Source organism: Dipodomys ordii, unplaced genomic scaffold, assembly GCF_000151885.1.
Source record: "Dipodomys ordii isolate 6190 unplaced genomic scaffold, Dord_2.0 Scaffold196, whole genome shotgun sequence".
In the NCBI taxonomy this organism is placed as follows: domain Eukaryota; kingdom Metazoa; phylum Chordata; class Mammalia; order Rodentia; family Heteromyidae; genus Dipodomys; species Dipodomys ordii.
Genome location: NW_012267412.1, coordinates 1,680,814 through 1,702,299, shown reverse-complemented (window position 1 = coordinate 1,702,299; position 21,486 = coordinate 1,680,814). Strand labels below are relative to the sequence as shown.

At 42.8% G+C, this 21,486-nt stretch overlaps 1 protein-coding gene across 1 annotated transcript; it reads right to left on the bottom strand.

The window, feature by feature from the left end:
* Positions 1-13,202: 13,202 nt before the first annotated feature.
* Adipoq (adiponectin, C1Q and collagen domain containing) lies at positions 13,203-21,108 on the bottom strand. The gene is made up of 3 exons (XM_013034775.1): positions 21,060-21,108; positions 15,932-16,153; positions 13,203-14,263 (listed from the first exon to the last, which is right to left on the bottom strand). Exons 2-3 carry the CDS (start codon positions 16,143-16,145, stop codon positions 13,743-13,745), a joined length of 735 nt encoding a protein of 244 aa, XP_012890229.1. The 5' UTR covers positions 16,146-16,153; positions 21,060-21,108; the 3' UTR covers positions 13,203-13,742.
* Positions 21,109-21,486: the final 378 nt, after the last annotated feature.

The window sequence follows — 21,486 nt, the reverse complement described above, 5'->3', positions numbered from 1 at the left end:
GAAAAAGAACAGAAAAGAAGAAAAGAGAAAGGACAGTCATCACTTTTTAAAGATTTACTATAGAACTCAACACTCAACAGTCTAAAATTTACAGTGTTCGTCATTGAACCTTTTTTTTTTTTGTCCATCATGGGGCTTGAACTCTGGGCCTGGGCGCTGTCCCTGTACTCTTCAGCTCAAGGCGAGCACTCTACCACTTGAGCCATAGCACCACTTCTGATTTTCTTGTGGTTAAGTGGAGATAAGAGTCTCACAGATATGCTTGCCCGGGCTGGCTTGGAACAGTGATTCTCAGATCTCAGCCTCCTGAGTACCTAAGATTATAGGCATGAGCCACCAGCACCTGGCTCTCAACCTAGTTATTTTTTACTGAATGGAAAATGTGACTCATAAAAACAGAAGAAATGGGCAGTCAATATAAACTTATGCAGAAGTTTCAAAAAGAATGAAACTAGCAAATTTATTAAAACAGCTACTATAAATATCCTCATAAATATCAATGATTAAAAAGTAAAAGAATTTAATTAGAAGAGAAGGAAAGATATATTTAAAAGAACCAAATCAAGCTGGGCGCCGGTGGCTCACGCCTATAATCCTAGCTACTCAGGAGGCTGAGATCTGAAGATCTCAGTTCAAAGCCAGTCCGGGCAGGAAAGTCCTCGAGTCTCTTATCTCTAAGAAACCACTAGAAAACCGGAAGTGGCACTGTGGCTCAAGCGGTAGAGTGCTCGCCTTGAGCTGAAGAGCACAGGGACAGCACCCAGGCTCAGAGTTCAAGCCCCACGACTGACCAAAAAGAAAAAGAAAATCAACACTACAGACAAAACAATGTAATAATTGGGATGAATGATCAAGCAGTACTGAACACATAAATGGGCATGCTAAATTGTAACCACTTTAAACAACCACTTGAAGTTTAGAAGAAAAAACAGGCTGGAAAGGTGGCTCAGTGGTAAACTGCTTGCCTCCCATGCATGAAGCCCTGGGTTCGATTCCTCAACATCACATAAACAGAAAAGGCCAGAGGTGTCACTGTGGCTCAAGTGGTAGAGTGCTAGCCTTGAGTTGAAGAGCTGAGGGACGGTGCCAGGCCTAGAGTTCTAGCCCCACAACTGACAAAAAAGAAAAAAAAAGAATAATAAAATAATGGAAATAAAAATCTCATCAGATTAAGTTATCAGCAAATTAGACCTTACAGAAGAAGAGATCACTGAACAGGGCTGGGAAGGTGGCTCAGTGGTAGAGCGCTTGCCTTGCATGCATGAGGCCCTGGGTTCGATTCCTCAGCACCACATAAGCAAAAAGAAAAAAAGCCGGAAGTGGTGCTGGGGCTCAAGGGGTAGAGTGCTAGCCTTGAGCTGAAGAACTGAGGGATAGCGCCCAGGCCTAGAGTTCAGGCCCCACGACTGGACAAAAAAAAAAAAAAACAACAGAGAGAGAGAGAGATCACTGGACATGAAGGCATCATGGTAGAAACTATTCTAAATGATATGTAAACAGAAAAAGGAAAATTCAAAAAATTAGCTAGGCACTAGTATAATCCCAACCATTCTGGTGGCTGAGATTTGGATGATTTCAGTACAAAGTCAGCCCAGGCAGTAAAGTTTGATAGGACCCACCTCCAAAAAAAACCCCAGCAAAACCCAGGGCTGGAGATGTGTGGCTCAAGTGGTAGAGCAATGGCCTGGTAAACTGAAGACCCTGAGTTCAAACTTTTGGGACTGCCAGAAAAGCAAGTAAATAAAAACAAAATTTATTATTTATAGAGTCATAGAGAGCATATAGAGTTTATAGAGAGCAGAAAAAAAATAAGAATAAGAGAAAAATCTAGTTAATTTAAACTATATACCTACTGGGCGCCAGTGGCTCATTCCTATAACCCTCGCTAATCAGGAGGCTTATATCTGAGGATCAAAGTTTGAAGCCAACCTGAGCAGAAAGTTTTGAGATTCTTATCTTCAAAAAGCCACAAGCAGAACTGGCTCAAGTGGTAGAATGCTAATCTTGAGAAAAAAAAAATGCTTAGAGATGGTACCTAGGCCCTAAGTGCAAACCCCAGGACTGGCATGCACACATACACAAAAACAATATGACTGCAGATCCAATAACTTAATAAAGCCAAGCAAGATAGATTCAAAGATAATCACAGAAAAGCACATCAAAACAAAGAAGCTTATATACTCACGGTAAAGATTGTCTTTTTTTTCTTTGAGGCAATGTCACCTAGGCTGATTTCAAACTCATAGATTCAAATGGCCTTCCAAATGCAGGCCATATCACCCAGCTAGTACACTGTCTTAAAAGCATCCTGAAATACTCATGAATACAGAAGAACAGAAATATGAATAATGACACACTTCTTATCAGAAAGAAAACACACAAACAGGATGATATCATTAAGATATTAAGAGGAAAACAAAGCATCATATCACAGCAAAAGGCACAGTGCTCAGATGCCAAGGAAGACTGACATGAGCCGCACTGTGCAGGCCATATCCAGGACTGCACTCAGCTGGCCCTGGAATAGCAAGGCTATCGATCATTTCTGCAAGGAATTCAGTGAGAAAACAATGCTATCAAAAAAAGGCATTCTGCTGGGCACTGGTGGCTCACGCCTGTAAGCCTAGCTATTCAGGAGGCTGAGATCTGAGGATCACAGTTCCAAGCCAGCCCAGGCAGAAAAGTCCCCATGCCATTCTTATCTCCAATTAAACACTCCAAAAACCTGAAATGGAGCTGTAACTCAAAACGGTAGAGCACTAGCCTTGAGCAAAAGGAGCTCAGGACAGCACTCGGGCCCTGAGTTCAAGCTGCATGACTGGCGGCTGGGTGGGTGTGGGGGGAAGCATTCTTCCACTGCCCACTAAGATTTTTGTGAGGCCTAACCATATATTTCACATCAAGATTAGACAACATCACTATTTTCTATTTCTGGGAATCGGAAGATGGGATTGGTGGGGAGGGGGAGGAAGCAAGCAGGCCCAGGGACCTGGAAGTACATATCTGAGATAGCCTTCACCCTGCAGGACAGACCCATTGCTCTGTTGTCCTTGCCATCATTGGTTTTGCCCATTCCCTGAACACTTGAGCAGTGCAATCCATCTGGCAGCTTTCCAGAGAGAATGAGTCACATTCCTGGCTACTTGGAAAAGAGGCAGACTTGGGAACCCAGACAGACACTACCAAGTAGTGATCTCTGCCCCCCCCCACCCCCCACACATCTCCAGGTTTTGAAGGGAACATTTAAGAAGAGCACCAGTTGGGAAGGCTATGCTAAAGCAGGAAGACAGCTATACACTGGTGGCTCATGTCTGTAATCCTAGCTACACAGGAGGCTGAAATAGGAGGATTGCAGTTCAAAGCCAGCCCAAGCAGCAAAGTCCATGAGACTAAAACTATGGCTCAAGTAGTAGAGCACTAGCCTTGAGTAAAACAGCTCAGGGACATCACTCAGGATCTGAGTTCAAGCCCCAGAACCAGTACAAAAAAAGAGAGAAAGAGAGAGATAAAGATGCCAGGTGTGGTAATACATGCCTGTAGTCTCAGTTACTTGAGAAGTACAGGTAAGAAGGTTTGAAGCCAGCTTCAAAAAGTAAGCATGAGACTCTATCTGAGAAAAAAAGGGGGAGAAAAGGGACTGAGGACAAGAACATAGCTCAAATGGTCAAGAATTTGCTTAGCAAGCACAAGGCCCTGAGTTCCAGTGTCAGTAATTAAAAAAATAAGTAAAAATGTTAATGAAGAAAATGAAAAAAAGCATGGGCTAGAAGAAGTATAGCTCAGGGGTAGAATATCTGCCAGCATAAGCAAATCCCTGGGTTTTAAGCATTTAAAAGGACCTCTTATTCAAACCATCACAAACAAAACCTAGTTTAAAAATGAGCAAAAGACTTGAACAGATATTTGACAAATGTGTATACAAATGACCATCGTCCTCATTTTCAAAAGCTCAACCTCACTAGTCACCAGAGAAATGTAAATCAAAACCAAGTTGTCTTTCCAGTTCATAAATGACTAAAAGTAAAAAAGAGTGACAAGAACAAGTATTGGCCAGACAGTGGCACACTGGAACACATGATAGGTTGCCAGGGGAAATGTAGAAGGGTGTAATCACTCTGGAAAATAATAAATTATCATTTATTATTCAAGCCAGAAATCTGACTTTTGGATATTTCTTTTTTTTTTTTTTGTCGGTCGTGGGGCTTGAACTCTGGGCCTGGGCGCTGTCCCTCAGCTCTTCAGCTCAAGGAAAGTGCTCTACCACTTGAGCTACAGCGCCACTTCCGGTTTTCTGGTGGTTTATTGGAGATAGGAGTCTCACGGTCTCTCCTGCCCAGGCTGGCTTTGAACCGCGATCCTCAGATCTCAGCCTCCTGAGTAGCTAGGATTACAGGCGTGAGCCACCAGCGCCCGGCTTGGATATTTCTTTTTTTTTGGCCGGTTGTGGGCCTGAATTCTGGGCCTGGGCGCTGTCCCTCAGCTCTTCAGCTCAAGGCGAGCACTCTACCGCTTGAGCCACAGCACCACTTCTGGCTTTTTCTGTTTATGTGGTGCTGAGGAATCGAACCCAGGGCCTCATGCATGCAAGGCAAGCACTCTACCACTGAGCTACCTTCCCAGCCCTGGATATTTCTCCATAAGAAATGGTAACACAAATCTACAAAATAAGTGCCAAATGCATAGGCTGAGCATGTAGCTGAGTGGTAAAATGTTGACTTAGAATGCATGGGGCCCAAGCCGGGTGCTGCTGGCTCACACCTGTAATTCTAGCTACTCAGGAGGCTGAGATCTGAAGATCACAGTTCAAAGCCAGCCTGGGCAGGAAAGACCATGAGACTCCTATCTCCAATAAACCAACAGAAAACTGGAAGTGGCGCTGTAGCTCAAGTGGTAGAGCGCTCACCTTGAGCTGAAGAGCTGAGGGACAGTGCCCAAGCCCAGAGTTCAAGCCCCACGACAGACAAAAAAAAAAGAATGCATGGGGCCCTTGGCTCAACACCCCCAGCACCATCAATGAATTGAATGAATGAATGAATGAATGCCATACATAATGTTATTTAACAGCTTTAGTCATACTAACCAAACACTGGAAAATCCCCAGATAACCTTCCACTGATAGCTGTCTAAACAATGTGTGCTATAGTCACACGATGGAATGTTACGAATCTGGAAAGGAAATGAGCATTGATGTATGAAGCAGCATGGATGACTGGATTGAGGAAGGCAGCTCCCAGGCTCAGCCCTGGCACTGTTTACTTACCTGCAGCCTTTGTTTCCAGTAGAATGGGAATAAGATGAATGATGCACTAATATTGCAAGACAGTATTAATCGGCAAGGTGTATGAGTCACCACAGCTTTCTCTGATCCCCGACGCTGAGCTCTTTCTTATACAGGAGACTGCTCTCAAATTTTTGTTTCATTTGCTTTTAATTTGTTCTGATTTGTTTTGAGGGATGAATGAGCATTTTTTTTTCCTCAAAACTTTGCTTTCTTAAATTTTGAAGTTCAGGGCTTAGTATTTGTTTTCAGTAGCACAAGGTTTACCTCCACTAGCTTTGCACATTACTTGGTTTGACATTTCAGTCATTTATTACTATGACCCTTGCAGTAACAAGAAATATTGCTCTTACGTTAGGTATTTCATTAGTTGATTTCATTTCTTGAGCTTATCTGCAAGAAATAACAAATCACTCACTGCCAGCCATGTCTGAATGATGTTGGTGCTTTTCCTGTTCTGGAGTGGGGATTGTAAAAGATGGAGGTAGGGCAGAGGCCTGTTCATAAAATTTATATAGAGATGATACTTGTAAAACGGAATGGTGCTGTGGCTCAAGTGGTAGAGCGCTAGCCTTAAGCTGAAGAACTCAGGGACAGTACCCAGGCCCAGAATTCAGGCCCCATGACTGACAGAAGAAAAAAAGAAAAGAAAAGAGATGATACTTGTTATAGAAATTGTCTTGCTTTTTGTGACATCATTCTTTCTCCATGTATTGGAAGCATTCTGTGTGTGTGTGTGTATGTGTGTGTGTGTGTGTGTGTGTGTGTGTTGGGGCTTAAACTCAGGGCCTTGCACTCTCACTTGGCTTTTTCACTCAAGGCTGGCACTCTACCACTTGAGCCACATCTTCACTTCCGGCTTTTTGCTGATTAATTGGAGGTGGGATTCTAAACCACTACAATCCTCAGATTTCAGACTCCTACATACAGATAATTACAGGCAAGAGCAACCAATGTTCAGCTCTGTGGAGCATTCTTTGCAAACAACAGAGGAAAGGCTAATTCAGAAAAGGCTAACTCTAAACATACTCTTTCCCTCACTCCCCTATTTGTAAAAAAGACTTGTTTGCTTATTGGATCAAGGATGGGCATGAGACCTAAACAATTCCAGTCTTTCACAACAGTGGGATTCAGTGTAGAATCATCAAGGAGCAAAAAATGTTCACTCTGAGACAAAGATGTGTATGAATGATATATAGAAATCAAAATCTTTTCACAGTCATCTTCTCTGTCTCACAAAAGAAGCTCTCTGCCACACAAAATATCATCAATACACTTAAGGAAGTAGAAATTAGATAGAAATAAGAGGACAGTTACACCCTTGATGGCATCATTGGACCCCCTGCAACTAAAGTTTAGTATGGTCTATAGCTGTAAGTTTTAGTTTATTAACCAATAATTTCCTGTTTGCTCAAGCTGTTTGGATCTGAGCTTCTGTAACTTTTTAAAAACTGTTATAAGGGTTTTTGGGGGGGTTGTCTTTTCTTTTGGGGTACTGGGGATCAAACCTAAGACATTGCATTTGCTAGGCAAGCATTTTGCCACTGAGCTACATCTCTGCCCTGGACTTCTGTACCTTCACAATAGCAGATATGCACAAAAAGGGAAAGCAAAGAGCATTCATTTTACCACAAAGACACAGCTGTGTTTTGTTTTTTTTTAATGTTTGTTAAATACTTCAGATCTTGATTGTCCTGCAAAAGTCCATGTATGAAAATCTTAGTCCCTAGCCCCTGGCACTGTTAGGGTGTGATGGAATCTGTAGGAGCTGGAGCATAGTGGGAGGGAGTTAGGCTATTGGGGTCTGTCCTGGAAGGAGATATTGGGACCCAATCCTTTCACTTCTCTTCTCATTTCTCAATTGCCACGAGGTGAGCAGCTAGCTTCCTGAGCCATGTGTTCCCACCATGATGTGCCACCATACCACAGGCCCAAAAGTAATGAAACCAAACAACCATGAGTCAAAACCTCCAAAAACATGAGCCAAAATAAACTTCTCCTTGAAGTTCATTATTTAAGGTAGTTGTTACAGTCATGGAAAGCTGGTTCACACAGTTTCATGAATCTTTTTATACACATTTTACACATAGTTCCAGGAATGCCTTGCTTTAATTGCTATACTGTTGTAATATGTTTCAGTATGCCCAGTAAGACTAGCTACCTATCCCACCTATAAATAAAATGCTTGTTTTGAAAATCTCATGTCATCTTACTTGTTTGCTCTTTCTGATGATCATCACAAAAGAAAAACACTCTCGAAAAAATAACCAGTCACAACAGAGTAAGAAAAATGTGTAACTTCAAGTCATAAACTTTTAATTGTAAGTGGTGCTGTGGCTCAAGTGGTAGAGCGCTAGCCTTGAGCTGAAGAGCTGAGGGACAGTGCCAGGCCCAGAGTTCAGGCCCCACAACCAGACCCAAAAATAAATAAATAAATAAATAAATAAATAAATAAATAAACTTCCAATTGTGGTTATTGAAGAAAGAAGAAAAGGATTCCAAAAGAGTAAGCCACTGCTCCTAAGCTCACTGATACCTCCCACCCACAAAGACTATAGTAGAAGAAGGGACTTAAATAAATTCCCAAGAGTTCCCACCAGTACTCCCGAACTAGGAGAAAAATAAACTTGTACAATCACTTTGGAAAGCAGTTTGGAGGTTCCTCAAAAGACTCCACATAGAGCTCCTCTATGATCCAGCAATCCCACTTTTGAGCATTTACCCAAATGTTCACAAACAAGACCATACTAAAGCTACACAACTATGTTTATTTCAGCATTATTTACCACAGCTAAGATATGGAACTAACCCAGATGCCCCTCAGTAGATGGATGGATCAAGAAAATGTGGTATATATACACACTGGAATTCTATGCCTCCATCAGAAAGAATGACATTGCCCCATTTGTTAGGAAATGGAAAAACTTGGAAAAAATTATATTAAGTGAAGTAAGCCAGGCCCAAAGAAACATAGGTCCCATGGTTTCCCTTATTTGCAATAACTAGTATATGTCTGGGGCAAGCAGAAAAGGTCAGATAAGATGCTGTTAAGCAAACTGAACCCCAAGATAGGGACACAAGTGTTTTTTTTCTTCCTTGCTATTGTTTCTAATGTATTTATAAGGTACCATGTGATTTTTTTGTTGCTTTGTATGTCCCTCCCCCATGGTATAACCCCTGTTTTCATTGTATTTGATGTTGGTATAATTTGGGGAGGGGAAGGAAAAAAAAAAACCAAATTGTTTAAATAGAGATACAGCTGACCCATTGCAACAAAGAGATGTACAAGACACTATGTCGAAAAACGAACTTTACAATTAGGGCGGGGTGGGGGGTGGGTAGTTGAGGAGGTGGGAAGGGTGGGATGGTAGGGGCAAACAAAGGAGGAGGCAACAATGCTGGATAAGAAATGTACTCATGGGCTGGGAAGGTGGCTCAGTGGTAGAGCGCTTGCCTTGCATGCATGAGGCCCTGGGTTCGATTCTTCAGCACCACATAAGCAAAAAGCCAGAAGTGGCGCTGTGGCTCAAATGGTAGAGTGCTAGCTTTGAGCTGAAGAGCTGAGGGATAGTGACCAGGCCCAGAGTTCAGGCCCCACAACCAGACCCAAAAAAAAGTTGAAAAAAAAAAAAAAGAAATGTACTCATTACCTTGCTCATGTAACTGTAACCCTTCTGTACAGTATTTTCATAATAAAAAAACGTATTTAAAAAAAAGAAATAAGCAAGCAAGTCATAGAAATGGCAAGAAAACCTTATTGGGGTACAGATAATTTTTCCACAGATCTCAATGGAAAACTCAATTTTTTCCAGAACTATCAAAAATCCAGGGCATTCACAATAGGAACAGGACACATAGCCATGAAAATGTATTGATTCTTGGCTCCAGATTATTTAGTATTATTTCGTAAAATTAAAAATCTAGCTTACCCAATAAAGGCTGCACAAAGCCCCAACAGAAATTTGTTCCCAAGCACTTTGCTCACTGACTAATATAAAGTAGTTAGAAAGCAAGATTTGGGTTCGTCCCCCATAGCTGGTAGGTGAGACATGAAAGTATACAGGATGGTAGTCATGAATACTCTGTCCTATTGTATCAGAACAAACTGCAGGCCTCGCAAGACTTGCCTATGTTCTACACAAGCAAGGAACAGCCAGCCAGGCACCCACAGCCAGGCACACACAGAAGAACAAGAGAAACATGCATAGCATCTCAAAGGATCCAAGAATCCAGTATAGCCAGACACCAGTGGCCCACAACTGTAATTCTAGCTACTCTGGAGGCAGAGATCTGAGGATTGTGGTTTGAAGCCAACCCATGCAGACAAACCTGAGAGACTCTAACCTCTAAAATGCCAGAAGAGGGATATGACTCAAGTAGTAGAGTACCAGTATACAAGGGGGAAAAAAAATCTATGTAGATCAAGCAAAAGTTAATATAAACAAGGGTTGGAGGTATAGCTCAATTGGTAGAGTGCTAGCCAATGAGCAAAAGCATCAGGTACCAGGTTCGATTCCAGATTGTGGAAGGAAGAAGAAAAAAAGGAAGGAAGGAAGGAAAGGAGGGTAGGAAGGAAGAAAAAGAAAGAAAGAAAGAGAAAAACATTTCTAATACACACTGTGTCATGAAAAACTGTAATAAGAACACAAAATAGGAAGTAGAGCTGTAGGTCAAAGTGGTAGAGCACTAGCCTTGAGCAAGAGCTCAGAGATAGCACCCAAGCCCTGAGTTCAAGCCTCAGGACTGACAAAAATAAATTTAAAAATACTATTTACCTGGGTGTTACTGGTTCACACTTGTAATCCTAGCTACACCAGAGGCTGTGATCTGAAGACTGTGTCTCAAACCCCGCCCAGGCATGACAGTTCTCTGAGACTCTTATCTCCAATTAATCACCAGAAAACTACTCAAACTGGTAGAGTGCTTGCCTTGAGCAAAAGAGCTTAGGTATATTACTCAGGCCTTGAGTTCAAGCCTCATGACCAACTAAATAAATAAATAAAACAAGAAAGCTCAAAGATAAGAGGAAAAAGCAATAGAACTTCCAGAGCATTGTTAAGTAATAGCAATGAAAACCAGTATTGTGTTTTATACCAATTTTGATGGATATGTACTTTGAAATAATGTTTTACTACTTATTATAATGTTGGAAATTATTTACAATTCATTATTCTTTTTTTTTTTTTGTCAGTCATGGGGCTTGAACTCTGGGCTTGGGCGCTGTCCCTCAGCTCTTCAGCTCAAGGCGAGCACTCTACCATTTGAGCTACAGCGCCACTTCCAGTTTTCTGGTGGTTTATTGGAGATAGGAGTCTCACCGTTTTTCCTGCCCAGGCTGGCTTTGAACCATGATCCTTAGATCTCAGCCTCCTGAGTAGCTAGGTTACAGGCATGAGCCACCAGCGCCCGGCCATTATTCTTGATCATATTAAGAAAATTATGTTCAACTTTTAATTCTCAAAACATTAGCAATAAAGAAGAGTGGAACACTGACTCCATGTATTTCCAATGGTATAAACAACTCTTTAAAGATCCTCCTTCTTTTTTTTTTGGTTGGTCATGGGGCCTGAACTCTGGGCCTGGGTGCTGTCTCTCAGCTCTTCAGCTCAAGGCTAGTGCTCTACCACTTGAGCCATAGCACCACTTGTGGCTTTTTCTGCTTATGTGGTGCTAAGGAATGGAACCCAGGGCCTCATGCATACAAGGCAAGCACTCTAGCACTGAGCCACCTTCCCAGCCCTCTTCCTTTTCTTTGTCCTCACATCACACTACAAAGAACCTCAGTGCAGTCCCCAGAAACTTGTCCACATGGACAACGGGTGAGACATGCCATCATATCTCCTTTTAATAACCAGACTCTGTGTCATATGACAAAGTCAATGACTCATTTTACAAAGCCCAGTTTTTCCACTCTGGTATTTATAGGATTGCAAACATCAGAGCTAGAGGTCATGTAAACAATCTACCCCCACCCAAATGTCTTGAAACTAGTCAGAAAAAAAAGGCCAGAAGGACTGCCAAAGGGAATGGGCTCATGGCAGCTATGAGTATTAATCCTCATTCTATCATTTCCCAGCTGCGGTTCTGAATCAGTTAATTTTCTTTTCCTGCCTTCCATTCCTTATTTAACAACTGGATCCATGATATTTAATTTACAAGGTATTGTAAAAAACTAAACAATGGGGCTGGGAAGGTGGCTCAGTGGTAGAGTGCTTGCCTTGCATGCATGAGGCCAAGAGTTCAATTCCTCAGCACCACATTAACAGAAAGAGCCAGAAGTGGCACTGTGGCTCAAATGGTAGAGTGCTAGCCTTGAGCTGAAGAGCTGAGGGACAGTGCTCAGGCCTAGAGTTCCAGCCCCACGACTGACAAAAAAAAAAAGAAAAGAAAAAAGAAATACATATAAAGCTATTACTCTAAATTTGATCAGCTGAGGGCTTAATAACTTTGTTTCTACTGCTCTATTACTAAACATTCTTCCAAACTAGACCAGCCTGGTCTATAATTCTAGTTATAGAATTATAACTGGATACAGTTATAGAATTATTTCAAACCTTATCTACTTTTGGATGCAAATAAAAGAAACCAATCCAAGCTAGCTGAAGTTAGAAAGGGAAATTGTGTACCAATCTAGGAATTGATGTCTCAGGGGATCTATGTGTAGGAATATAGCTAAGTCTTAAGAAGAAGGAAGACATGGTGGTTCAAGGCTTTAATCCATCCCTTGGGAGGCAGAGGCAGAAATACTAAGTTATTAGAAGACAACCTGAGCTATATAGTTTATGGCCAGCCTGAGCCACACAGGGAGTTTGTCTCAATAATAATAATAATAATAATAATAATATCTCAAGAAATATGGGAGCAAAAAGATAGAAAACTTCAGGAGCCCAGCAGTTGTCTCTCTCTTTCTCTCTCCTTCCCCCCCCCTCATACACACACACACACACACACACATATTTGGGATCCATTCTAATTCACATTCCTAGAGGAATCTGCCTACCTCAGTATCTTAATCTGTTTGGAGACAATAACAGAATACCACTGAGTAATTTATGAAAAATAGATACTTGTGGTTTATAGACCTGGAGGTTTTCAAATCTAAGGTTAAGATGCCATCCCTTAGTAAGGGCTTTCTTGCTGTTGTATCTCTTAGTAGAAGGCCAAACAGAGCCACAAGTGGTGAACCTACTCACAGGTTAGCAACATTAGTCCATCCATTCAGATGGAGCCTTCAGGACCTGATCACCTGTGAATGTTCCACCTCCTAATAGTGTTATAAATATCAATTTATGTTAGAAAGGACAAACATTCAAATCACAGGACTCAGATGTTTCAGTTGCTTAGCTCGTGTTCTACCACTTGACCCACACCTCCAGCCCAGCTTTTTGCTAGTTATTTTGGAGATGAGTCTCTCAGACTTTTCTTCCCAGGTTGGTTTCAAACTGAAATCCCCCAGATCTCAAGCCCCTGAGTAGCTAAGATTACAGGCCTGAGCCACTGGCACCCAGTGCTTTTTTTCTTTTTCTGTTTTAATATTGTTGTTTTGTTTATTTGGTTGGTTGGTTGGATAATTGGTTGGATTTTTTTTTGTTTAGATTAGTTTAGGTTGCATTTTCTGTACACACTCATAGAGATTTGTGTGTGTGTGTGTGTGTGTGTGCTACTACCGGGCTTGAACTCAAGGCCTCACACTCTCACTGAGCTTCTTTGCTTGTGGCTGATGCTCTACCACTTGAACCAGGCTAGTTCCACTTTTTGCTGGTTAATTTTGCTGGTTAATTTGCCAGCATAGTTGGCTTTGAACTATGATTTTCAGATCTCAGTCCCCTGAGTTGGGTTATAGGGGTAGGCCATAAAGTTCTAATTAACACAATGTTCCTATCTTTCTAAGCCTCATACTTTTCTCCACAAATTAAAAACCAAGTCATGTGTAGCAAATTCATTTATCTTTAATTTGGCATAGTGTCTTTACCTGTAGAAAATAATGATATTGTCACTTTAAAAGACAAAGCTTTATACATAGAATTAGTAATCAATGAATAGCAAAATACATATAAAATAGAATCATCAAAAAATTGAAAGTGGAAGCAAGAAAAAGGCTTTCCATCCATACATTTATAAAAATGCAACTCACTAAATCTCTGAAGAGCTTTCCTCTAGTAGTTATCTCCCAAGAGACAATCCCAAGCATATCACAAAACAACATATTTTTATATTTTTATCCTACTTATTACAGAAGAGATTCTTAATACCAAGAAAGATGTCTTCTTGAGGACTAGATACAACATACATGATTTTTCTAAAAAGACATTTGATAAATGAATGAATGAATGAATGAATGGTGCTCAGAACCCTCAACCTAGACAAGAAAATCAGTCCCTTAATCTCTGTTGAAAGGCTGTTGACTGCTCTTTGATGGGCTCCTGAGCTCTTTGGCAGCGCGGAAGCTCTGAGTTAGTGCTGATCAGTTGGTATCGTAATAAAGAAGGAAGCCTGTGAAGGTGGAGTCATTGACATTATCTGCATAGAGTCCATTATGGTCTCCATCCCCATATACCTGGAGCCATACTTGGTCGCCCACCTCCAGATGCAGGAGCACGGAGCCAGAGGCCTGGTCCACATTCTTGTCCTGGTACTGGTCATAGGTGAAGAGCATGGCCTTGTCATTCTTGAAGAGGCTCACCTTGACATCCTTCATGTAGACCGTGATGTGGTAGGAGAAATAATACAGCCCTGGAATGTTGCAGTGAAATTTCCCAGTGGTGCCATCATAGTGGTTTTGCTGATTGTAGAAGATCTTGGTAAAGCGAATGGGAACATTGGGGACAGTGACTCGGTTCTCCAGCCCCACACTGAAGGCTGATCGGTAAACATAAGCACCTTCTCCAGGCTCTCCCTTCCTCCCTGGGATTCCTGGAAAGCCCCGGGGACCTTCAGCCCCTGTCACTCCCGTTTCACCAGTCTCTCCCTTAGGACCAACAAGACCTAGAAAGCAAGAAGATCTGAGTGACCTCAAAGAACAGAATTCCTGGTTGTTTCTTGCTGAATTCAAGTCCCTGAGCCAACACCTACTAGAGGGAAGAGAGATGTTACCTCCTCCTTACATTGCCCACGGCCCAGCAGCCTCACACAAATTCATCTCCAACCTTATAAAGAGACTTTCGAAGAATGAATGAGTAAATGTTCAAATCTCTCAAAGTAGAAAATAAAATCAAGCCAGGTGCCAGTGACTCACCCCTGCAATCCTAGCTTCTCAGGAGGCTAAGATCTGAGGATCATGGTTCAAAGCCAGCTCAGGTAGAAAAGACTGTGGGACTCGTCTCTAGTTAACTCGCAAAAAGTCAGAAAGGGGGTGGGGAGAGGGTGAGGAAGAAAAGAAAAGAAAGAGAAAAGAAAATCAAATCAATGTCTTAACTATACCAAAACTTTGTTGAGTCTTCTCTGATTAATATTAGGGTTGTTTGCTGCTTGTCAGTGCTTCTAAACATTTTCTAGCTATTTACGCACTTGTCTGTGCATTGATTCTTCAAGTGCTTTCCACACTTCCCATAACCCAGCAGGTTCCCTCCATTGTGCAGTCAACTAACCATGGCCTTGCCCTCTACCTTCCTGTCCAGGATGCCCTCCTTCCTCTCCTCTGCCTAGTCAAGGCCTGCTTCCTCCATGAAGCTTCATTGTCAACTGAGTGTGTTTCCTCTATCCTATAGTTTGAACATTCGTTTACACTCAGTTTGGCATATTTGAAGTAAGCATCTTCTGGGAATTATTAACAGAGTCTTAAGCTTATTCTTTTAACACAAAAGAACTCTCCAAAAGCTGTGGAGGACTTCAGAAGGTGTGCTGTCAGGGCAGTGGAAAGCCTCTAGATGGAACAGAAATGAAAGGGAAAGGAAGAAAAATGGAGATCTGGACTCAGAATGGACATGGGGATAGGAAAGAAGATTTAGGTGGAGCAGAGGCAAAGGTACCTCAGTATACAGGAACCACCTAGTCTCTCTCAGGAGCTACTTAGTCTCTCTCTATAAGACCAACTTTAAAACCACTCCACTTCTTTTTTGGTTGTGGGGCTAGAACTCAGGGCTTGGGCACTATCCCTCAGCTAGTCAGCTTAAGGCTAGCATTTTACCACTGGAGCCACAGTGCCATCTCTGGTTTTCTGGTGGCTTATTGGAGATAAGAGTCTCACGGACTTTCCTGTCTGGGCTGGCTTTGAACCGTGATCCTCAGATCTCAGCCTCCTGAGTAGTTAGGATTACAGGCGTGAGCCACTGGTGCCTGCTCCACTCGATGTCTTTTTTTTTTTTTTTTTGCCAGTCCTGTGGCTTTGAACTCAGGGCCTGGGCACTGTCCTTGAGCTTCTTTTGCTCAAAGCTAGCACTCTACCGCTTGAGCCACAGCACCACTTCCTGCTTTTTCTGTTTATGTAGTGCTGAGGAATCGAACCCAGGGCTTCATGCACGCAAGGCAAGCACTCTACCACTAAGCCACCTTCCCAGCCCCTCCACTCCACTTCTTATGGATCAAATAACAAAGCTTTGCTCCTGGCCTCTGTCCAGGCCTTGGTTGATAGTCAACATCCTCCCAGATCCCCAGGGCCCCCTCCAATACCAAGGAGAGGTCTGTGGTGAAGAAAGCCAAAATTCTTGTTCTTACCCGCATCTCCTTTCTCCCCCTTCTCGCCAGGGCTGCCGTCTCTGCCATCTCGGCCTGGGGTTCCATTGTGGCCAGGATGCCCTGGGATGCCAGCCATCCAACCTGCACAGGTTCCCTTGGGTAAGAGAATGGGGACTCCTGGGTCTTCCGTTGGGATGTTCTCGGCATGACTGGGCAGGATGAGGAACAGTAGAACAGCTCGCAGCAACAGCATCCTGAGCCCTGGAATCACATGCGCAATGTCGGCCATGGGAGGCTCAGAGCCCACGTGTGCATCCAATCAGTACCCACACAGGACTCCATCCATCTCAACATAATCCACTCCGCCTCTTCCAGGAAGCTTTTTCTGGCTACCTGATACCTCTCTTGATATCTTTTTGCTGTGCAATTTGCCTGTTTAGGCTCCTTCCCTGTAGATAGGCTCCTTTGCCTAGCAGAAGCATGGCGGGGATGAGCACTGACGTTGGTTTACCATAACACATTCTGGGGTATTCTAAGGATGATGATTCTGTCACTCTGGACAATTCTAACAAACATCTTTGCTGGAGCCTTTCTTCTTGTCTTCCTCTTTCCCTCCCATTTTCTGCGTCAGTTCCTCCTTAGTTGACTCCCATTCCTTTGATTTCTCTTCTCCTTTATCCTGGATCTCAGGTTTGACCACAAGGTAGTTCACAGCAGTTTTCTTGTGTTTGTTATTTATTTGTTTTGGTAGTACTGGGGGTTAAACTCAAGTCTCTCACTTCTAGGCAAACAGTCTACCACTTGAGCCTTGCCCCTAGGCAAGTGATTTTTTTTAATAGTATTTTCTGCTTCTTGTTCAAGCAAACCTTGGACTACAATCCTCCTACCTATGCCTTTCATGTAACTGGGATTAGAGACATGCACCATCGAGCCTGCTACTTGCTGAAACAGAATCTCATTAACTTTTTGCTTGGGCTGGCCTTGATCCAGGATCCTTCCAAACTTTACTTCCTGGGATTACAGGCATGAACCCATCTCTATCTTGTTTGTTTTGTGGGGTTTTTTTGCTGGGCGGGGGTGGGGTGTCAGTCATAGTGCTTGAACTCAAGGCCTGGGCGCTGTCCCTGAGCCTTTTGTGCTCAAGGCTGGCACTCTACCACTTGAACCACAGCACCACTTCCAGCTTTTTCTGAGTATCTGATTGGAGATGAGAGTCTCAAGGACTTTTCTCCCTGGGCTAGCTTCGAACCATGATCCTCAGATCTTAGCCTTATAGATGCTCATGGTAGCTGGAACCCCACTTCTTATTGCTTGGGGCTTGATGTTGCTCTCCTTATGCTAGGCAACCAGTTAATTCATCTTTCATGTATATCATATAGGTGCATATATCGTGTAATATACATATATGTAATAGCTCTATAAGCTCTCTGGAAACTACAGGAAACAACAGTTGATCCTTAGGGGTTGAATCGGCTGAGAACTCACTCTTATGGGCCTCTGTCGCCCTCTGCAGGGCTCAAGAGATTGTTCTCAAAAGCTGTTCTCAAGCTAAAGTAGTTCTTTAATCTAGTCTCCAGATAAGGAGAGGTGAGTTAGGTGAGAACAGAGAGGAGAAACCTTTATTTAGGAGACCATTTGTTCTGAGACTTTTAAACTTTCTTGTGTCTTTAAACTTTGCCGGCATTTGTACACTCTGCCTTTTCTTCTTACAGTTCCAGCAATAAAAATGTGTAACAGCTTTGGCTCCCTGTGTGCTTTCCTCAGAATGAAGAGGGCAGAAGTCGTGAAGGCAGCATTTTTTCCACAGAGAAGCAAAAGGTAATTCAGGACACAGGCCCCAGAATAGGCAGTTAAACAAGCCCCAAAGAAAGATGAGGCTGATGAGGGCTCAACCCAAGTGCTTACAAGGTAGGCAGCGGTTCATAGGCTTCTCTGGCACCCCACCCCCTCCACACACACACACAAACCACTACACTTCTGTTAAAAAAAATCAGGGGCTGGGAAGGTGGCTCAGTGGTAGGGCTCTTGCCTTGCAGGCATGAGGCCCTGAGTTCAATTCCTCAGCACCAAATAAGCAGAAAAGGCTGGAAGTGGCACTGTTGCTCAAATGGTAGAGTACTAGCTTTGACAGTGCCCAGGCCCAGAGTTCAGACCCCATAACCCACAAAAATTTAAATAAATAAACAAACAAAGGAATGGCCATGATGTTTTGGAGATCCCTAATGGCCATAGTATGATCTGTCATTTTTATGTTAAAAAAAAAAGTAAGTAACGAGGCTAGGAAAGTAGCTCAGTGGTAGAGTGCTTGCCTCACATGCATGAGGCCCTGGGTTCGATTCCTGAGCACCACATAAGTAGAAAAAACTGGAAGTGGCACTGTGGCTCAAGTGGTAGAACGCTAGCCTTGAGCTGAAGAGCTGAGAGACAGCATCCAGGCCCAGAGTTCAGGCCCCACCACCACCACCAACAACAACAACAAAGAAACAAGATCCTGCTGAGTGCTGGTGGCTCAAGTTTGTAATCCTAGCTACTCAGGAGGCTGAGAACTGAGGATTGTGGTTCAAAGCCAGCCTGGGCAAAAACTGGATGTAGCACTATGGCTCAAGTGGTAGAGTGCTCACCTTGAGCTGAAGAGCTTAGGGACAATGCTCAGGCCCAGAGTTCAAGCCCCATGACCAACAAAAACAAAAACAAAGATCCTTTCCTACCTAATCATCAGAGAATTGGGGAGCATTGTGACTACAAAAGCTTTGCCCCTGCCAAGATTTCTAGAGGATAAAAAATAAAAGAGGAATAGGAGGGACACAGCAAGAAAGAAGAGAAAGAGGAGGAAGAGGAGAAAGGGGAGGAAGTATAATAAAGAAGCCAATGATTCCATAGGATCTGGTAGCTAAAAGGCATTGAATAACCAGCAATTGACTGAATGAGTAATCTGCAATTAAATATTAAAAAAAAAAAACCTAAGTAGGAAGTGGCGCTCTAGCTCAAGTGATAGAGCACTCCCTTGAGCTGAAGAGCTCAGGGACAGCGCCCAGGCCCAGAGTTCAAGCCCCACTATCAACCAAAGGAAAAAAAAAAAAGTAAGTAAATTTCCCCTTTGACATTCTGTAACTTTAGTAGCAACAGTACATGGTCTCCTTTGTGACTAGCAAAAATAAATAAATACAGAGATCAATAGGGGAGATAAGTCACTGAGTGAGAGGACAGGAGGAGAAGACCTTTAAGTACTCAAAATCCTGAAATGCCCAGTCCAAAGTGACTTCTTCACTGCCCTGCTTTTCCCAATGGAAGGCTGAGGGAAGCATTTGTTAAAGCCTCAAAGGAGTCATCTCCCACACTAGTAATTATTCTCACCTTTACAAGAACTTCCTGAAGGAAGGAAAAATTGTTGCTTCAGAAATGTAAAAAACTGGGGCTGGGAAGGTGGCTCAGTGGTAGAGCGTTTGCCTTGCATGCATGAGGCCCTGGGTTCGATTCCTCAGCACCACATAAGCAAAAAGAAAAAAAGCTGGAAGTGGTGCTGTGGCCCAGAGTTCAAGCCCCCGACCGGACCAAAAAAAAAAAAAGAAATGTAAAAAACTGAGAAAACAAAGAAATGATCCCTGAGAGATGGCTGGTCCTATTTACAAACCAGTATACCTCCCCTCATTGCCTTTAAAATTATTACACAATGCTCTTCAGATTCAGTTTCTGAATCTGCTGATTGCAGGTCATCTGAGATGAGAACCAGAAACTTAAATGGGCTGAAATGCTAGCTTAAGATCATGCAAGGGGGAGGGGGGCGCCCACAGGAGAGGGTAGATGGGAAGGGATGGGAAGGGGAAACAAAGGAGGAGGCAACAATGCTTGATAAGAAATGTACTCATTATCTTGCCCATGAATTGTAACCCCTCTGTATGGTATTTTCACAATAAAAAATTAAAAAGAAAAAGAAAAAAAAGATCATGAAAATGCTTAGGGGAGAATCATGACACTGTAACTTCTCTGAACATTTAAAACACAATTTGTCAAAACAAACTCCAGAAAATGGAAACATGGAGTTTTTTGTTGTTGTTGGGGACAGTGTTTGTTTTTGCTTTTTTTTCTTTTAGTGGGGGGCAAAAGAGAAGGTATAGAAAGGGAAGGAGGAAGGATGAACAAATGCAATCATGCTATTCACTATGTAGAAAATGACCTATGTAACTTGTGAGCAGGAATAGGAGATGGAAATTGGGAGAAAGCAAAGGAAGGGGTGACAATGTCAAAGGAAAGAAATGTACTCATTATCTGACTTATGAAATTGAAAGCCCACTGTTCAACACCTTATTAATAACAATAAAATTATATTTTAAAAGATCAGTCAGATGCTAGTGGCTCATGCCTGTAATCCTAGCTACCCAGGAGGCTGAGATCTGAGGATCAAGGTAAGATCCTTATCTCCAATAAATTATCAAAAGCTCAAGGACAATGCCCAGGCCCAGAGTTCAAGCTCCAGGACTGGAAAACAAAGAACAAAAAAAATGCAAATAGGACTGGGCTTTAATCCCAGCTACTCAGGAGGTGGAGGTAGGATAATAGCATATGACACAAGGCTACCTAGAGCAAAAGTGCAAGACCCTCTCTGGACATCAGACAATTATACCACATTCATCTTCCTATCTCATGAACCTGACCCAGTGCCCAGCCTGTAAACTTCCACTTAGAGCATATTTGCTGAATAGAATCAATGATAGAACTGGGCTTTCAACTAAGACTGAGGTGAGATCTCAGCTTGGTTTTCCCCCCAATGTTTCTTTCCATGCTTTTCATTTATTCTGCCTGATGAAGCTGAGAAGCAATCTCTCCTCTTCTCTCTTATCTAACTGGACTTTATTTATGGAGGAATCTTCCCATCTCTTGGACCCCCCCCCCATTTTCCCCAGCAGAAATCATGCTGCCATTAAATGAACTGGGAAAAATTCAAGGTGGTCCCAGGTCCAAAAGGAACAATTCTTTCTCTCTTAAATCTCTGGAGAGCTAAAAAAAAAAAAAAAGAATCCCAAGGCCTATCTATATCCATCAGTGCTAGTAGATCTGAATTTTTCCTGTATCCATCCTCATATAGAGAGCAAAACCTGGCAACACCAGCCAGGAATAAGCAGCCACCCCACCCTCATTCAGCCTAGAACTTAATTGTATAATGTCTTACCCTCTGGTATGGAATCAGACCCACGCCTGTAGTCTGGATGGATGTGAAGAAAGATGAGCCAGCCTCAACAGCCTGCTACTCATGCAAAAGGGCAGGCCCCACCTCACAACTGTCCTTTGCTATTGGCTAGTCCAGTAAGGACCAGAGGCCAATGGGTGGGCACCTACCCCTGGCAGCTGTCTCAAGTCTCCACCCAAGGGAGAATGGGGTTTGGAAAGCCAAGTGGAGCTTCAGTCAATCTCTTATGTTCCCAGGCCTTGGGCCTAATTTTTGCCTTGTCCCACAGCAACAGAAGATGGAGTAAAGGTAAAGACTTAAAGAAAACAAGATATTTCTGTGTCTGAGGAGACACTTCCTCATTAAAATGAATTGCTCACTGGTCCCAGAGAGCTTCTTCTCCCACAGATTCTTCCTTAGCAAGTCAGGC